The sequence below is a fragment of the Herpailurus yagouaroundi genome, unplaced genomic scaffold (genome assembly GCF_014898765.1).
Source record: "Herpailurus yagouaroundi ecotype Mexico unplaced genomic scaffold, PumYag 140, whole genome shotgun sequence".
NCBI classification, from domain to species: domain Eukaryota; kingdom Metazoa; phylum Chordata; class Mammalia; order Carnivora; family Felidae; genus Herpailurus; species Herpailurus yagouaroundi.
This window is the reverse complement of record NW_024412395.1, coordinates 48,672,455-48,688,328: the sequence shown is the minus strand read 5'-3', so window position 1 is coordinate 48,688,328 and position 15,874 is coordinate 48,672,455. Positions and strand designations below refer to the sequence as shown.

The window sequence follows — 15,874 nt, the reverse complement described above, 5'->3', positions numbered from 1 at the left end:
TTTCCCATTTGTTCTCTGAAGACAATGAATTTCAAAAGCCGTAGCAGGATAATGTCTTTAGCCCTCCTGGTATTTCCACCAGGGTAAAGAAGATAGATTGAGCGCTTGGCTCCCCCTGTTGGTATCAATCTGGTGGCTGGTATATAATGCGCCCTGTCCTCCTGGTTGGGTCAGAAATGAAGTAGCCTCAGCTGATTCCTAAAGAGATGAATCCATGGTAGATGACTATGGACAGAGAGGGATAAAGAATAAGCACACAAAAAAAGGCTGTTAGAATAAGATGTAATCTTACTCCATGTGCTGTGATCTTGAGATCTGCATGGAAGCTAGAAAAAATAAATTTCCCAAGCAATATCCCAGATAGTACCTCTGCAAGAGCATGGTACTCAGAACAGAATGTTTTAATGTCTCTTCCTTTTCTCAGGCTTGTATTTTCTCAGGTTTTTTTTTCGGTGGGGGTTATGATAATTTGTAATTTTCAAACTAATAAATGAACATGCAAAAGAATAGACAAGCTTGACTCAATCTAATCACTTTCAAAGATTCATGAGGATGGGTTTATTTTGAGAAATATTAGGCCCAGAAGTAGAAAGAGCTAATAATACCTTATGCCAAGTGCTTACAGAAAGCACCCATTTTCATACAAGTGACTATGTGGAAAAAACATTTTGCAGCTTCTACAAAGTTCTACAAGCATGATGGTTCTATAATGTTAAAGGTTTCTTTTATTATAATTTTCCTTGCTTCTCAAAAAATAGCAAAATCTATGAACTTAAAATTCTGTAGCTTGCCATTCTAACAATTTAAAAATAAAGCAAATTTAACTAGTATAATATATTGTTTCTATATTTGAGAATTCTGTTAAGTGTAATTATACAAAGAGTACATTTCTATCTTTAAACTAATATGAGACTTCAAATTGAAGGAGGGGCCACATAACTGCATTCCTTCTTCCAGCTTTCCCTCCCTGTCCACCACCTCCCATACAAGACAACATAAAATTCCTCTGTGTCAATATGTCTGTGTTTTACATCTTCATCAACATCACATACTTTTGGGGATCACTGGGAACATGAAACTCTGGGCTGTGATTTTGTGTTTTGTGGGCAAGGGGCCAGGTGACACTCCCTCAACAACCCTGGGCCCCGAGATAAGAACAATACCACTCCTTTTCCCTAAAGCAATCCCAATTCATTTTACTTGAAAGGAGTGAAGGGTGTATCTGTAAGTGCACTTGTCTTCTGCAAATGAAATTGAAAATGGGTTCTATAAGAACAAATAGCTTTACAGAAACAGAAAACCCACAGAACCATTAAGAAGAAGAGGAGCTGTGGAAATGGTACTCCAATAATAGGGGTAAACACTGCTCCTACAAATTCTATTTTGGAGAATGAGTAAGATGAATCGTAGAAAGAAAAGCAACCAAGTCAGGATTTTTTTAAAGCACTTGAATCTGTGCTTGCAACTCAGTCTTAGTTATGGGTTTTTTACTCACCACTGAGGCTCTGACAGCCTGAGAAGTAGTGCCAGGGCCCCCTCCGTATGATAAAATTGCTAAACCCCTCCACGTCGCCAGGGGGATTAGCTCATTTAGTTATTAACAGCATAATAAAGGATCCCAGGCTGAATGCACGCACTGGACAGATGCACTATTTCACCAAGAAGACAGTTTCCACAAAGGACCCAGGCAAACATTTTGCCAATGTCTTCACAGTGTGGGATTAGAATGAGCTTCCCTTTATAATGATGCACTTCCCTGTCCTGCAATACTGCCACAGGGGAGGGAGAAGTGAAACCCTCTCTGTGATACAAGGAGAACTCATAGACCAACAGATTCTGCAGAAAGAGGCTGAAATTGGAAGTTGCAAAGGGACCATGACTAAGACTTTATGGTCATGCCTCAGCACAGTTAGCAATTGCCATCAACTTCATTTAGGGACAGCAGAGGTTGAGAGTTATAGTGTGTGGCTTCAAAGTAATGCAATTCATGTCAGTAGATCACAAACAATAGTCTTATTGTACTTTATGGGCACTCCTTGTGTCTTCAGGAAAGAACACTCATTGGTTTAGTTTTGTAAGGAGCCAAACTGACTATGAGTAGGTTCACTGCATTATTTAACACAGTTTATCACTTTATAATTAAATCCTGTGTCTTTCAGAAAATAATATTTGTATAGAAATAGCAAAGGCACAAACTGAAGAGATATTAGGTGTACAGATTGCGTATAATCCTGTAAAATTAAAATTTTCTGATAAAAGATGACAGTAATGAGTTAAGTCTCAGTTTTAATTAATTATTGGTACATTAATGTGGTCTAAGCTAATAAATTCATTCATTTTATTTTAAAAGTTTTGATATATCTTTCCATAGTTCATTTATATCATTAAATTATTTAGGTTATTTTAAATATTCAAATATATCTTTGTATATACACAAATAATGCCATTTCAATATTGTCCGCCATTAACGAAGGAGCTAATGGGACTTGGCGGTATGAGTAAATTGGTTGTTTGGCTGACATTTATTATATTCACCATGATTTCCTTCAGCCCTTGCTTTCTCTGTTCTCCACAGTCCCTGCTCTGTTCTCTGACTTGAGATGTAGGCATCTCAAGAGAAATGTCAATATAAATAGGAGGGTCCTGCTATCAGATTGCAGAAGAGTGAGGTGGGCAGAGAAGAAGCCTCCGATGAGAAACAAAGAGGGGAGTAGTCACCTCTGGGATAACAAATCCTGGCCCAGGTTTGTACTACCATGTTCTTTGCTGCACATCAGATTCACCCAGGGTGGGTGGGTGTGCCTGGGTGGCTCAGTCAATTAAGCATTTGACTCTTGGTTTCAGCTCAGGTGATGATCTCATGGTTCATGAGTTTGAGCTCCACATCAGGCTCTGTGCTGACAGTGCAGAGCCTGATTGGGATTCTCTCTCTCGTCTTTCTCTCTGCCCCTTCCGTGCTCTCTTTCTCTCTCTCTCTCTCTTTCAAAATAAATAAAATTAAAAAAAAAAGAAAGAATCACTTTTAGAACTATACCATTCCCTGATCCCTGACCACACACCAGAACAATTTAATCAGAATTACCTGGGCTGCCTGGGGAGTTCCAGTGTACTAACCTTAGTACTTAGGTGACTTAGGTAACCTGAGTTCCCTCAGAGGTTCCATGGCCCAGCCTAATAGCGAGAATGATGTGATTCTAAATCCTTATCTAGTCAGAGAAGAGGTAGGAGGAAACAAGCCAAGGGCTCTGAAAAGATGCCCTGCTTCTGGTTCTGGGTGATGTAGAAACCAGTAGACAGAGGACTCATTGAAACCCACCCCCTGTTCCCCCAAAGAGGGAAGCCGGGGATAGTAGCGGCTTCATAAGGAGTGTGGGATGCACTTCTGGACAAGTCACGCTCATGTAGGCCTTATGGAAGCAGGGTTGGTTGGAGCCTGTAGGAAAAGCCTTTCTTTCTTTCATCCTGAGAAATACAAATTCTTCTGGAGTTTAGTTTGTGTTTTTGCTTTTGTTTTCATTAGAGTTGGTGCAAGCAGTACTCACTGCAGTTAATTTACTTTGCAACTTGAGCAAGGAATTTTTTTACAAAATATAATTCTTTTTTCTTCGATTTCTGAGGAAAAAACAATGGGATTCCCCCAAGACATGGATAGGAAAAGACGAGATGCAGATGGAGACGGAGTTAATGGGAAGGCCACCAGTGGAAATGTGGCAAGGCAGCAGAGGCCAGGGCACAGGTGCGAAAAGCAGTAATAAAACGGGCAATCTTGAGCATAACAGGGTTTTGAATGCAAAAGTAGAGGTAAAAAAATCCATTTATGAAGTATGCATTCCAAACCCACAAGTGGATCAGAGATTGAATTTCTACTTCTTGCTGAATTGAAAAGGAAACTGAGTAATTAGTGTAGAGCAAAGCTCGTTTGCTGTATGGTGTCAGGAATTGGAATGTTTTGGTTAATAAAGTACTCCAGTGAACTGAATTCTGCATAAACCAGCTTGTGCAGGCCTGGCTGCTAGTGGGTTACAGACCTCACTTGGTTGAGGCCATTATTTTATTGTTTGCTTTATTTAGCAAACACTCAGTTTTCTGATTCTGAGTCAGCATTCAAAAATTAATCTCATTATGTTCTTTCCATTATCAAAGCTCACTCAGAACTAGGCCCTGAGAAAGAGTTGTATAAGATAGTTTAAATGGTTTGCCTGTGGGAACTTTATGTGTATTGGTTGGCCTATTTGGAGAAAGGTCAGGATGATTCCCTGGCTGGTGTCAAAGGGAAAGAAGCAGTTTTCTGGCAAATAGGAGCCCTTATTTCTTAGTATTTGTAGATCTTTCTTAGCACTGTATCGTGAAAAAAAAAAACAAAACTACTTGCTATACTTCCTTCATTCAGACAATTGGAGGAGTGTTTCAAGTGCACAAACCAGAAAATGTCACACAGTAGGCTCCACCCCTTCCAAATATTTCCCTCTCCCTTCCACACATTAGCTAGAACAAGCTGAGAAATCACAGCCATCGTGGAAGCAGAACAACTCAACACGGCCCCCACTCTTTCTCCTTTCCTCATTTATTCAAGCAGGATAGTCTTTTTGTTTGTTTTCCCCGATTCAATTCGTATATTAATTATATTTTCCTCTCAGTACATCGTGTCACAATACTGCGAATAAAGCAGTCTTCCAAAGCAAATGTTATGTTCTTCATTTGTTCCCATTTGAAACACAGGCTTTATTCATAATGGCAACCCAGGCTGCAGCGGACCTGCGCAACATATGCTCTGCACATACTCCTCTCCTTGCTCTCCAGGACATCCCCTCCTCTTGTCATTTCCTATAGTGGGGGTTAAGCACTTTTCCTCAAAAGGAGACCTGCTATTACAATTTTTAAAATATGCACTAAAGTTACTGACTACTCCAGAGCAACATATGCCCAAAGCATTCAGAGGGATGTTAATTTTAAACTAATCTTTAATTACTATTAATGAGCTCCTGGGAAATGATTCTGTCTCCAAGGACCAAATAACTGAAGAAAAAAAAAAAAAGCTGAGGCGTGTGAGGTGTGAGGCAAAGAACAATGTCATTCTCCTTTGTCTCTTTACATGCACATAAAATGTTTACGAATCATATTCTCCTTTGAGAATAATTACCACTTGATTATGCTTTCTGGGCTTTAGTGGCAATACTGCTGATGATAATAGCTGATGTTTATTGAACGATTCATATATGCCAGACATTTTAGGAAGAATTTTACAAGGACCAACTTATTTTATTCTTAAAACACACCTGTTACTTCATCCTCATTTTATAGAAGAGATCAGATGTCTAACTCTGAGGATGATAACGTGGGCTGTCTGGCTCTAGAACCAGCAGGCTGAAGCGTTACTCAAGCTTTCTCAGTTTAAGTGAGATTACTTTAAGTTGCAATGGTTATTTAAAAAATAGCATACCCAATTAAAAGACAATATAAGACATGCTTTTGATCACAACCTTATGTGTTGATAGAGATCTAGGTTAGGTTGGTACTGATGATAGAAATCCATGACCTTGAAAAATTATTACGTGGCAGAAAGCTAAAGGTAGTTTTAAAGCACTTATATGAGAAATGCTTTGCAATGTGGACATTTTGCTGATAAAAAATATGTTTAGTCTGCTAGAAAATAATTATGGGTCACCTTTAAAGAGTCTAAAACACACAGATGTCAGATTATATCTGTCACAAGCTGTCAAAAATGTTTTCTGTCAGCCTAAAACTGTCTAGGGATTGTTCCAAATCCACATAATTTTACCAAGTGCTAATGTTTGTCAGGATATTTGAAACAGCAGATATATGTAGAAAGACACACACTGTGTTGCAGCTTCCTCCTGTCCACATGAGACTTGGCCATAGGGAGCAAAGGTCAGGAATACTTCACACTCTTGACATGGATTTTAGTGCAGCCATTTTCACATAAAAGCAATTACCTAAGCACTGTATTGCACCGATTACTTCCAAAATTTTTGGAGCTCCATCTGCTCTTTCCTACTTAAGCCACTTAGAAAACAAAACTGAAGCAAACCAAGCAACCCCAGAAAAGTAAAGGCTTCCAGGACTTCAAAATTAATAAGCACAGAGTTACTCAGTACTGCATAAGTATAGGGGACAGAAAACAAAGAAGAAATTCATATGAGAAGATGAAGGTCAAACCTTGAGTGTGAAAATATGTCACAAAAGGGGATGTCTTAGACTGCTAATAGGTCCAAGGTTTATTTGGGGGGCAGATGGGAATGTTGTAAAATTAGACTGCGGTGATAATGCACAGCTTTGTAAATATACTAAATAGCCATTGAATTGTACACACAAAGTGGGTGAATTTTATGGTATGCAAACTGTATTTCAATAAAGCTGTTAAAAAAGGGGAAAAAAAGAAGAAAAAGAAAGTCCTGAAAAGACAGAAACCACAGAATGGGCAAGTGAAAGTGAACTCAGAAAGAGATGATGGCAGTTTCATTCCAATAACACATGTATTCTAATACCTTCTCCAGCATATTTCAAGGCACCGTTTTAAGAATATGGGAATGGATTACATAAAGTTTCCCCAACACATTCTTTTGAGAAGCTGAACCCTTGTCCCATGCTTCCCTCACTCAGCGGGTCTGATTGTCCAGAGTGGCTCCCTTTTCTAATTTACATAAGGATACTCCATAGGCTAGCAGTGATGCTGCTAACTTAAACAGCTAGAACCATAAAGCATGACAAATCTAGCATATCTAAATATGACATTATCTCAAATTTTAAATGTCTGGCAGAAATGAATGTTCCTATATTTTATACCTCCTTTTTTTCTATTTCAGAACCCCATTTAAATTTTTTAAATTTTTTTATTTTTGACAGAGGGAGGGAGAGAGAGTGAGAGAGAGAGAGAGAGAGAGAGAGAGAGAGAGAGAGAGAGAATGAGCAGGGGAGGGGCAGAGAGAGAGGAGACACAGAATCTGAAGCAGGCTCCAGGCTCTGAACTGTCAGCACAGAGCCCCGTGTGGGGCTCGAACCCATGAACCATGAAATTCTGACCTGAGCCAAAGTTGGACACTCAACCAACGGAGCCACCCAGGTGCCTCCAGAACCCCTTTTGAATAAAGGGTGGTTGATAAAATAGTCTGATCAATCAGCAGACAGAAGGGATCTTTAATCTGAGAGACACTTTAATTTTCTAAACTTGTTTAGCCCCTTTGCTGATTTCTCAGACACACGGTTACCAAATAGCTAATTACCCTGAAACATCTGACTTCAGTACATTAGAAAGGAAAAAGGCAGATTGAACTTAATTATTACACCTTATAGGATTACTAATTGTGACCCTGACTACTGTCAGAAATCCAAAACAAATGTTCTTTCTTTTAACTCTAATCAAACTTAATTTTCAAATTAATATTAATTTTTACATGCTAAATTTTTTTTTTTTTTTTGGCCAGGGACAGATTTTGCAGAGAGATAAATGTCAAGTACTTTCAACAAACAAAGACTGAAAACATCTGGGTGGACAACAGCTTAGGTAAAACCGAATCAACAATCTGCCTCTACCTGTGAATGTCCTCTATCCCTGCTGATAAGAGAAGCAGGTTTTAGAATGCATTTGATGGCTTTAAAAGTTTAAGTGAGTATCTAATACATGATTTTTCTACATTTTCCTCTCTCTAATCAAAATTGACATGTATCTCAAATTTCTTCTCTTTAATATGAAATTTATTGTCAAATTGGTTTCCATACAACACCCAGTGTTCATCCCAACAGGTGCCCTCCTCAGTGCCCATCACCCACTTTCCCCTCCCTCCCACCCCCCATCAACCCTCAGTTTATTCTCAGTTTTTAAGCGTCTCTTATGGTTTGCCTCCCTCCCTCTCTAACTTTTTTTCCCCTTCCCCTCCCCCATGGTCTTCTGTTAGGTTTCTCAGGATCCACATAATAAGGATTATAAATTATTTCATTTTCTGAGGTACAGATGACTTTTTTCTTTCATCCTCCTACAGACTTGCATACATTTCAATAAAAGACATTTACTCATTTATTCTAACATGTTTCCTTTATGTTATTTATATTACGTAGCATTATGACCTAGGTGTAGTCATTCCTTATGGAATTATTGGGGATAATTAGCATGTCTCAAAGTAGATAATGAAACTGAAGTTCAGAGAGGTCACAATAGGCCCAGAGTCCTGCAGATATTCAGCCTTTTAGTGTACATTTTTTATTAGACTCACATGCATTAATATTTCATGTGCTAGAGCCCAGACTACAGTTTATAATAACAGATTACATTTGCGAGGAGCCTGTGTGTGTGTGTGTGTGTGTGTGTGTGTGTATCTATATATCCATAAAACATTTATATGTTGCTGCTGTTTGGTTTTGCTTTTACCCAGTATCCATGTATTCTCCCTTGATAACTGAATGCTGAGAACTTCCATTTAGGTAAACAGGTACAGAGGCTTCCACCAATCACCATCCCCTGGCTATAGCAATTAGTTCTAGGAAAAGCATGAGTGTTCATTTAGAGCCAATTAGATGCAGTAAGATTTGTTCCTGAAACTTCTGAGAAAAGGATCTTACTTTTTCTCTGCATCTTTTTTACTATTATCTGAGGGAAACCTGGGTGAGAATGAGGCTAACTCAGAGGAGGTGAGGTTAGAAAAAAAAAAAAAGAAATATAATCAAGGTGATACACTGTGTAGTGCTTACAGTGGGCCAGGCACAGTCTTAAACACTTTACAAATATAATTCATTTAATCCTCTTAACAGACTTATGAGGTAGGTACATTTATAATCTTGACATTATAATCAAGGAACTTGCCTAATGTTATGCAACTAATAGATGAAGGAGTAAGGATTTGGACCCACTCTTAGCTACTATGCTATGGACATACGTTGGGCCCTTACATTAATGGTAAGGAAATACATACTTAACAATGGGTTCTCAAGAAAAAAAAAGAGAAAAGAAGGAAGAGAGAATGAAAGACTGTATACCCCTAATTTGTTGCATTTGCCAATTTCTCTAGTATAAGTATTCTCACTATCGCTGATTTGAAGCTATTTACGTGATATCATCTGGTTTGCAACATTCCTAAAAATTTAATAACCAGAGAGTTGGTGCAAGCCAGCTGCTCTAGTAAGCTACCGGAGCTGACACCAAATCTCCCTTCCACAAGACTGCATTTTTGTGAATCTGTGATGTTCCTTTTGGTGTATGACACTTTGGGCTGGGCTTTGTGTCTCTTGCAGTATGAAGGAGTCCTATCTGATTTCAAGTTTCACGGATACTGAAATACTTTCATGGAAGCTGCTCTTTGTCATATGAGACCTCCACAGTAACCTCATGAGATGGACAAATCTCTCATCAGTTGTCCCATCTTAATTGATCATAAACTGAGAGTTGAGAGGTGATGAATTTCATTTGTGTAGCATGGACTACATAATTTGCCAGAACTGGTGCAAAATGAGAATGCCAGAATTGGGTCCCTTGTTCAAAAATTATTAAGAATTTCAAGATGATGACAGCAGAACGTTAAGCTAAGTGCAGGGGTCTTCTGAGAATGGGGCCGTGAGTAATCATCTACGGCCATGCACCATGAAGGTGGCTGTAGGTCCGTGTTACTTAGCTGGTCTGGCGGCCTCTAACCTGAGATCTTTAAGTCCCATAGCCCTTACACTCAGTCACAATATTTCCCTGCAAAATAAAGGATCTGTACATAATTCATTTCTATGTGGAATTTGTTACTTAAGTTGTTAATTATAACTACACCTTGTATCGTTGATCAGTTTCAAGTAAACACACAATTGACTCACTTAAAGACTCCTATGTTGCAATGCCTACATATTGGACCACAACTATATCCAATCTTAATTTCTTATTTACATTTTGTTTCTATTAGGCAAAGTTAAAATAAATCGTACCATAAATTTATTGAGCTATTTAGACTGCACATTTTTTTTTTTACTTTTCAGACAGAGCCAGAAAAAGAAAACAAATACTATTTTACATATCAGATTTGTAATCATTCTATTGTTATATTCCCCCCTACCTCTTCCACCCTCCCCCACACACATATGATACACACACAATTGCCTTCATTTTGAAAACTTAGGTAACTCCAAATATCCTAGGGATTTTTCTTCAAACAAACAAACAAACAAACAAACAGACAGACAGACAAACAAAAAACAACCTTTTATCTTCCACCACAAAATTTTAGAAGTACCCCAGTTACTCTCTTCCTCGTGGAAAACATGGACCTAAATACGGCTGTTCACAGTGCAATTACTGTTTTTCAAAGTGCTGAGCTAAGTCTAATGGGTTTTATTACTGGGATTCTCCCATTCAAAAATCATCATAACCCATGACAATATTTGGTGATATATGATAATGGAGGAATGAAATGGGAAAAAAAATCTTTTATATCAGATAAAATGTAGAAGTTGCATTATGCAGTTTTATATAACATCTGGGTTCTACTACTCAATTCTTGATGATTTTAAGGAAAACAGAAAACTCATCACAATAATCAGCTAAATAATGCTTCAAATTTAATCTGTCCAAACAACCAGCAGATAGTTTATCATGAATTATAACCTAGAAGCAGAGGCTCAATATAAACATTTGCTCTCAACATTTCTATTTACCTGTTGACTAACCCAGGAAACATTAGAAGCTGAGAAGAAAAATATTCCAGCATGGTTCCCTAGAAAAATGCTCCGAGTAAGGAAATCAGTACAGTGGTATGCTTTAAAGATGATTTTCTGAAGCATTTTAAAATTACAATATTTGTTAATGAGTAATGAAAATAAATGTGCCACTAAAGAGGGGGCTTTCTACATTGGCCCTGGAAGAGAGGACTTCAACCCTATGTGATTTATCCGTTACCTGTAGTAGTATTACCTGCTCAGATCTTTTCTGGTGCTGGTATTGGTACTGAGACAAGGTATTACAAGAAGAAGCAATTTTGTCCTTCTCAAATTGTTTCTTCACTCTGGCCAAACCACCAGGCACTGTGCACATTCCGGATTCCTCCATCATCTAAGATGATTTAAGAAAAGGGAAGATTCAGTTTTAGATCTGCTCAAGATGGGATTTGCAAGCTATTATTTTTTATAGCTGACAATTATTGATGGGTGGTATATTAAAAAATATAACAATACACAGTTATTTCAGTAGGCCCTTATAGAAAACTTTAATAAAAATAATCTCTCTGTGTTGTTTTCTCATTTATCAGTCTTTTGATAAAGTCAGAGGGAACTTAAAAATATTGAGTTAATTCTCCTCATCTCAGATAGATTTTGATATCTGGAGATTAAACCTGTAGAATGTATTTCTCTAATAATACTCAGACTAGTAGAAATTAGAATAATGGATTCAATTTTAACCCACAGTAAGGTTGTCATTAAAATCCTAAACATCTACATAGGCAACACATTATTCAGAATATTTAAAACATTTGACTCATTCCAAAATGTATTTAAATCACTAAACATGAACAAAATAATTTTCTCTTATGCAAAAATGTCAATATCAGTAATAATAACAACTACTTAATATTAGTGCTGAGTGATTTCTATGTGTTTGCATATATCTTGTCATTTGATGTTTCTCCAACTCCTGTGAGATACGGGCATTTAGCCTCATTTTAAGATGAGGAAATTGATATTTGGGGAAGTAAGACAACTTGTTAAGTTCTCATAGCTGGGGTGTGTGTAGGAGCTGAAATCTGAAGCCCTATCTGTCTGTTTTAATGACTGCTGTTTGTCTTAATCACTAGTACTAAAGAGCAGGCAGAAAAACAACTCGTCCAGGACTGGCATACCCCAGGACTCAGCTTGTAGTATTGTGTGAGAATCAGAGGGTTTAACGTCAGAAAAATTCTAGGCTATCATTGACATTTTGCAGAATAGGAAGCCTAATTCAATAGGCATCATTTGGAACAACTTGAAAAACACTGAGGAGCCTTGTCAGATCTCATGCCCCTGTGGGAAGTGTAGAAACTTAAGGGCTTTGGTTTTGATGATTCAACACACTCCTCAGCCTAGCAGGCACTCTAACCCAGATGGGATGATAACTCTCAAGCAAACAGGCCCCATGCCAACCAGCCCTCCTCTAGGAAGCTTGGAGGGCTGCTTAAAACTGGGAAGAGATTCAGCAACCCTTCAAACTACAGGGAGGTCTCCTGAGGTCTGGCCCAGTCCTGACATAACCTTGAAGCCTTGAGACCTGAAAGTAACTGGATACCTGTGACTGAGGCTCCCATAACATGGACTGTGGACTCCAGGGATCCTGGAATCTCTACCCAAATATGTAGTTTCTCAAACTTATACTAAAAATACAACTATTATCGTGGGTTTTCCTAAATTCCAAAATATTGGAGAGTGAGTTAGTACTCAGGATTATCTGAATTACTAGCAATTTCAAGTGGCTGCTTTAGCAAGTTCATAACCTTGCCCTAATTCTGTGAACTATCCAATATTTAAGAATATGCATATTTGCTGTATGGAAAGAAGGGATAAAAATGTATATTTATATGTTTTAGATATATATTCTATCAAATTCTGCAACAAACTTCAAATATAAATCCCAGCCAGTTACGGCCATTTGATACATGTTAAGGTCATGAGAAAGTATGGCATCTATTTTGAAATTTAAGATAAAGAAGGGAAAGGGTGATTTAAGGCCATGATATTTCTTGTACCTTTCCCCGTTGCCATTTAATGTACATAAATGACCTTCCTTGATTGATCAGACATAGATAATATAAGAGCATTAAATTGTGGAAATTAAGGCAATTATTGTTAAGAAAAAGCCCACTCTTTCCAACAACTATAAACAATGTCCAAATCATGTGCAAATTAATCTAATAAGCCTCAGTAATTATGTTAATGACTGAATACTTTCCTGGTAAGTGCATTTTCACAAAAATATCAGTTCTGATACTGAACATGTTGCTTCTCATCTACCAAATGGATTAAAAAACCCCAAATATACCCATTCCTTTCCTTTAGCATTGCGCTTTGGAATCAGACCATGTTACATGTGCAAAAATGCATACAGTTGGTTATTTTGCCAGGAGTACAACTATTATACACTATTGTTGCCACTCACCCACCTAAGTGAGGAAGTCCATTGAGCTGTAGTTCAGTGGTGGTGATATGGTTTCTTTATTCAGCTCAGCTTGTAAATGAAGGTTTACATATGTGAGATGGCAGGACCTGCTCAAGGAGCGGTCTGTGGTCACGAGCTAAAGTGATGTTTCCTTGCTCAGGTGGAGAGAGCATCCCTGTGCCTTTGCCTTGTTTGGCCCCATGCACTGTACATTTCAACTAACCCGTGTTATTGTCAATGACCACATAACTTAGATTGTTTGTATTAAACATTTTTATGTTGATCCTTATTCAATGTTTCTTAATCTCAGACTCAGAAATAAGATTTGGAATCTAATGGGTATGCCCATAATAATTAAGCCATTTTATTGACAAACTGATTTAAATACCTAACACAGAACCTAATTAAGTTATTTTAATAATAAAGTAATTTAGCTACCTAACACTTAGCTAGGTGAATACATTACACAATAGTTTATTTTCTTTGCAAAGAACTGGCCTTGGGTTCTAGGGTATAGTAGAAATAACATAATTGGGGAATTGGACAAATAGTAATTCTAATCCCGGTTCTGACACTTAAAACCTTAGACCAGAGTTTGTGAACCTCGGTTTTATTTCTTATAAACTGGGAAAACAATGTATTTTCCACATATTTCTTGTGAGTGCTAAAAAAGATAAAGGAAGTAAAACTGCATAGCACAGAATCTGGCATTTTAATTCATTGCTTAGCAAATGTTACCTCTCTCTTCTCTTCTAGGGTGCTTCTGCACACCATTGCCTTTCCATGGGCATGACTTTTATTTAGGTTCAACCAAATGCCATCTGGCTGAGGCTAGGATCATCAAAAACTGATCTCAACGTGACTGAAATATAATGGATTCAGTTTGGGGCTGAATCAGAGACTTCCAGATTATGCACATAAACTAATGGGTTTTTTGTGTAGACAGAAATGTTGTTAATGGCAGTTTCCATGATTTTTTTTTTTTTTTTTTTTTTGGACAGAGAGCAGGGGGAGGGGCAGAAGAAGAGGGAGAGAGAGAATTTTAAGCAGGCTCCATGCCCAGTGCAGAGCCCAATGCAGGGCTCAATCTCACAACCCTGATCATGACCTGAGCCAAAACAAGCAGAGAAGCGTTATTAAATTCTTTATATGTAGGCTACCTTCATGATAGCATTAACATTTTTTTGTGTGTTTGTATTAAATAGTGGGATAATTTAGTTTTCTTAGTGCCCGATTTAAATATTCTGTTTTTTAGCACAATATAAATACAAATTTGTCTTATGGTGTATTCTCCAAGTGCCTGTAAGATAAAAGTCTTCCAAAATAAAAAAAAATTGTTTACTAAATAACCCCTCTCTCACTAGGTACTTTCAAAATCAGTCTGTTTCCCCAAGAATCTTTTCTCCAATTTAGAACACTAATTTGTAGTAAAGTTCCCTAATGATCCAGCAGGGGGTGCTATCTAAGAGGACTGGCAGGAGGCACTGGAGTGATACTATTTATTTTGGAAGAGATCTAGCTACTTCTGTGATTTCTGTACATTCATTCAAAATCCGTGCTGCATCTAAAATGGATTTTAATGACTATGTAAAAACTTAAATGTCATTTAGAATTACAATATTGTTAATGAGTTTGGCACAGTCAGCCTTGTCTCTAAATAATTTGTAAAGAAGAATGTTAAGAGTAGCTATTTTAGAACGCCACCCTTCTTGGCTATTCTTTCTCTCTCTTTCTCTTTTGGTTAAATGAACAACTTTGCTAATTTGGAGATTATAATTATAAAAGAGTAACCTTATATTCCATTAAGCTATAAAGCTGCTACTAATAAAATGACTCATCAAACCCTGTGGATTGAAGGCCACAGATGATAGAACCCAACAAATTCTTTTGAATATGACTTTATTATGCTTTGGCTCTAAAACTGGTGGTCCTACTGAATCCTGCTGTTTCCTATAATCATAATTGGTTTAGCAGAGTGCCTACATTGCTAATCTCCCTCATTTCTATGTTGATTAAGCTACTCCTAATGGATTTAGTGCATACAGAGAAATGAGAAAAGCAAAAAAAAAATTATACTGCCAGTGAATTTAAATGAACTAGACATGAGACCAAGGAGGGCGGCATGCAGACCCACATTATTAAAATTTGAAATTAATTCCCAACCTTCCTGAGGAGAATAGCTATAGGTTAAATGATAATGATGGCAATAATAACACATTTATACTCTGCCTTATGGCTTACACGTAAATTATCTCTTTGACTTCTCTCTAAGATCCTCTGTGGTAGATGGCTACTCCCATTTTTCAGTTAAGGAAACTGAAGCTCAGGGAGGGGTTAAGATAGTAGTCCAAATTCACACAGCTAGTAAGTAGCAGCACTGAAGCTTCAATTCACATCCTTGCCTTTGATTCACACTATGTGCTTTCTCTGCTTTATCCCACCACCCAGTGGTATTCTTGAATTACAGTGTAAGGAGAGTGTGCGAAGGGCAGACAAAAAGCACATTGCCTAATGCAAAACCACCAGGAGCAGCTTACATTGGCAGAGAAGCTGCGGCAGTCACCCCTGGAAACAGCAGCCTGGTACCTCGCCATCCGCTCCTTCAAGGACACCACCTCCTGGAGGTCTGACACACCCTCGCTCTGTGCAGCACTGTCTTCTGCAAACCCACTGGCAGGCTTATTAGGGCCAACGGTCACTGCAAACAAATGTAGCACGCTCAGATATGTGTTTCAGGCTTTGAAAAGAAAATACCATCACCTTATG

General features: G+C 37.9%; 1 protein-coding gene across 3 annotated transcripts in view; it reads right to left on the bottom strand.

The window, feature by feature from the left end:
- Positions 1-15,874, bottom strand: part of LOC121030650 (xin actin-binding repeat-containing protein 2-like) — a 74,342-nt gene that overhangs the window by 34,112 nt on the left and 24,356 nt on the right. The window contains exons 2-3 of one of the 3 annotated variants that reach the window (XM_040475277.1): positions 15,646-15,806; positions 10,898-11,035 (exon numbers count right to left, since the gene is read on the bottom strand). In XM_040475277.1, the coding sequence (XP_040331211.1) occupies positions 10,898-11,035; positions 15,646-15,702 (195 nt within the window). In that variant the 5' untranslated portion in view covers positions 15,703-15,806. Of the gene's footprint in view, positions 1-10,897; positions 11,036-15,645; positions 15,807-15,874 lie in introns of those variants that run through there. The other 2 variants (XM_040475278.1, XM_040475279.1) reach the window with 2 other exon arrangements.